The sequence below is a fragment of the Alexandromys fortis genome, unplaced genomic scaffold (assembly GCF_014885135.2).
Source record: "Alexandromys fortis isolate MF-2015 unplaced genomic scaffold, M_Fortis_MF-2015_v1.1 scaffold_253, whole genome shotgun sequence".
Lineage (NCBI taxonomy): Eukaryota > Metazoa > Chordata > Mammalia > Rodentia > Cricetidae > Alexandromys > Alexandromys fortis.
The window spans coordinates 1,389,536-1,393,487 of NW_026068124.1; the positions used below are offsets into that span (position 1 = coordinate 1,389,536).

Below are 3,952 nucleotides of genomic sequence, written 5' to 3' on the forward strand. Positions count from 1 at the left end.
GGGAGGAGGCAGAAACTTTTTTTTCTTATTCTCAATAAAATAAAAAAAATGAAAAAAAAGAGAAAGTATACAAAGAAAAAAAAACAACTAAAATAACAAATATCTCACCAAAACATTATTTTGTAGAAAAATGTTATTTAATATAATGCAAATATAAAAAGAAAAAATTATGTTACAGATCCCACTCACCTAACTTCCACAAATATCATTTAGATGAGGTGAAACTTACATTAGGAGATCATTAAGAAGTTGTTAGCATTTTGTGCTCAATAACTTTAGCTCCAATTTTTTATGGAGTTGTTTGATGTATTTAAATGAGCATTTATTTTTTAAATGGTTGTTTGTGGATTGTTTTGGATTTGCTTCTTGCCTAAGTCTCTCAGACTTTACAATTATGACAACAGGTTCTTTTCTAATATAATATTATTAGTTTTTGAGATTATTATGCACTGTACTTTGATCATAATCACCTGATTCCTTCTCTATCCAGATTCATTCCTTATCTTCCTATCCTCCCCCAATTTCATGGCCTATTTTTTATATGTTTATAAACAATTGACATAGTCATATATGTGCTAGACGTATACTCATGGATGTGGGGTTAACTACTGGAGCATGACTAACTTGACAGGAGTTATACCATCAAAACAAACTTACTCTCTTAATACTAGGAGCTAACAACACTCAATAGCTCCTCATTTAGTGTTATGAGTTCATGAGCCTTCTCTCTCTATTTCTTATATCACCTAACAAGTTTTCTAGGCTAGGGAGAGTCAGTATTTTTAAGTAAGTGGCCTTGTTAAGATGCCCATACTCCAACAGATGCCTCTACACCAATGATACCACAAACGGCACTAATTACCTCAGTATGTGATAAAAAGAGGACATAAATTTGAGAGCAAGATGAGGTATAAGGGCAATAAGAGGAGCTAAAGAAGGAATGGGAGTTGATATCATCAATGCATACACACACACACAAACACACACATTATACTTTCTCATAGAATATGGGAAAACTAACAAAAAGATTTGTAAATCCTGAGGGAATGGTAGATAAATTCAAGTAAAGAAGCAGCTAACACTAAAGGTTTTTTGAACAGTTGTTTGGAACACTTCTACTGTAGAAGCTTCCTAATTAAAAGTTATATGGATGTCACCATATAATGGGGAGAAAGGAACAATACCCCAATCAGACATTTTTTTTCCACCAACTAAAACCTCCAGTACCATGAATGGGTTATATCATGCTAACTTGCTGGCCAAAAGGGTTTTATAGACTGTCCACCAGATATCACAGGATATTAATAAGGCTATTATTATTGCTTTCCCTAAAAAAACCTGAAAAAAGGTCTTATTGCTGATGCCACTTATGAAATTGAACTTGGAGATAAACAGATGGTTCCTGGCTAGAAGCTTCACTCTACTGCCTAGCATTCTCAATGCTGGAACATAATGAGCATGGACTGTAGGAGAAAAATGAATAACAAAAAAAATCATAATAAAAACTAACCAAAGAAAAAATTCTTAACATTTTCCATGGAACATATTTTNAAAAGGCTTTGGATTTGATCAACAGTATTGGAAAACAACCATAAAAACAACTAAAATAACAGAAATATCTCACCAAAACATTATTTTGCAGAAAAACGTTATTTAATATAATGCAAAATTAAGTTAATTATCAAGAATTTCCTGAAGGAAAGATGCTGAAGGATGATTAAGCCATTAGTTTTTTAGGGTACAAAGAACTTTTTTCCAGTAATTTCTCAAGATTCTCTGTTCCTATTGTCTGTTTTGAAAATGATCAGATACATTTGTTCTGCCTTCTACGAGTATGGTATGCTCCAGTCTTAGAAGTCACAAGGACTTAAGGACAAAACCCTAAATGATATTATACTCACAAATGGAAATGTCAAGAGATTTTTTTAAATGTATATTTTTATTTTTTTACTTTGTAGTGAATGTTTCGGGGAACATATCAAGGTCATCTTTAGTTCTAGGCAACTGCTCTTCAGCTGAATTGCATCTTCAGCACCACTGCAGCTAGGGTTCATCTAGAAGTTTCATGCGACTGTGCTTCTGAAATATTTATTTCAATAGATTATAGACAGTCACTCACTAATTCACTTAGTAATCTGGTGTAGGATGTTCTTCTTTCTATGTGTTGCCTGTATTGTTTAATGAATAAAGATACTGCCTTGGCCTGATAGGGGCAGAACTTAGATAGGCACAGAAGACAGATCTGAATTCTGGGATGAAGAAAGCAGAGTGGAGAGAGCCACCATGGAGTCGCCAGAGTCAGACATGCTGAATCTTTCCCAGTAAGCCACTGCCACATTGCGATACACAGATTAATAGAAATGGGTTAAATCAAGATGTGAGAGTTAACCAATAAGAGGTTAGAGCTAATAGGCCAAGCAGTAATTTAATTAATATAGTTTCTATGTGGTTATTTTGGAGCTAAGCTAGCCTGGCAGCCAGGACGTACAAGTGGGTCCTCTTCCTGTAACAGTAATCTTTGGGGAAGTTTAGCAGATTTCATTGGAAAGGTTCCATTGTTTTTCCAAAGAATCAGGTATGGAGGGGAACTGCAGTTTTTACTTTATTCTTCTCTACAATCCTAAATAAGTCAAGTAAAGCAGAGGTGATGAACCCATTATGATTCCAGTGGTCACAGTCAGAAAATGAAATAGTGATTTTGGTCATTCAACATAGAGGGAACCTATATTAGGTTTTCCATTCGTGGACTTGAGAGCAGGCAGGTGAATATAAGAATATGCTCTGCTTTTACTGGGAAGAATTTGACTAAACAAGTTTACTGTGTGATGATTATCCTTATTTTTAATTTTAAGTTAATGTACTTAAGAAATCTATGAAATAAATTTGCTTCTCACTTGTAATTTCCACTGGCCCAAGGAATGTTTAGGGCCAGTTTTATAATGTAAATGAATTTCTTGTTTATCATGGTGACCCCACTGTTAACTGCTGCTTCTGTAAACAAAGCTGCTTATACAAAAGGAAAAGGATACCTGTAAGACATTTGTTTGCTAAAAGCTTGTGTTTGCACTTAGGCAAAGATGTGTGTGTGTGTGTGTGTGTGTGTGTGTGTGTGTGTGTGTGTATGTGTGTGTGCATAAATAGAATGAAACCTTCTGAATGGAGGATGCATGTCTATAAATAAATGAAGTGTAATCTTATGCCTTTTTTTTTGCCTTTATTGTACTACTTTGTGGGGATCCTGAGTTCCAGGTATAAGCCTGGCCAACCAGTATCGTGATAAAAGCCTCTTCTTTGCTAGAAGTTAATTTATATTTGGTCATATCGGTGAATCTCTGAGTGCCTCCAGACCCATAAAAGCTAATCCTTGAGAGTAATTCTGTTTTTTCTTCACATAAACGATGCAATCTTAATTTACTAGCAGTCCGTTCTTTCTCTTTAATAATTTTACTTTTATACAGAAATGGAGGTTATTGCAGCAACAAAAGAGACTGAGCATGTTTTCTATTTTAGACACCATGGTATCTAGGCTTTGGTCAAATATTAAGAATACAGGTGCTTGAGATCTCAGAAGCCTGTAGATTATTCAGGTGATTAAATAAATCATTTCTGTCTGTAAGTTTATACCAGACAAATGATACAATATGTCTTGAACAAATGTAATTGTGCTCTTATTAGATGTTTTATCTTAGGTTGGCTGGTAGGAAGAGATCTTCCTGAGGAGGCTGTTGGTGACCTGAAAAAAGGTCTCATTGCTGATGCCACTTATGAAATTGAACTTGGAGATAAACAGATGGTTCCTGGCTAGAAGCTTCACTCTACTGCCTAGCATTCTCAATGACGGAAAATAATGAGCATGGACTGTAGGAGAAAAATGAATAACAAAGAAAATCAATAGTGCAGGGAACCCTGACTGCTCTTCCGGCTGGAGAGGGAGGGGGAGAGGGGTGGGGGG

The 3,952-nt window shown here is 35.2% G+C and overlaps 1 protein-coding gene across 1 annotated transcript in view; it reads left to right on the forward strand.

Moving 5' to 3' along the window:
* The window catches only part of LOC126490645 (olfactory receptor 147-like), a 7,997-nt gene extending 4,192 nt beyond the window's left edge, over positions 1-3,805 (forward strand). The window contains exon 2 of the mRNA XM_050125714.1: positions 3,690-3,805. Coding sequence (XP_049981671.1) covers positions 3,690-3,805 — 116 coding nt within the window. The remainder of the gene's footprint in view (positions 1-3,689) is intronic.
* Positions 3,806-3,952: the final 147 nt, after the last annotated feature.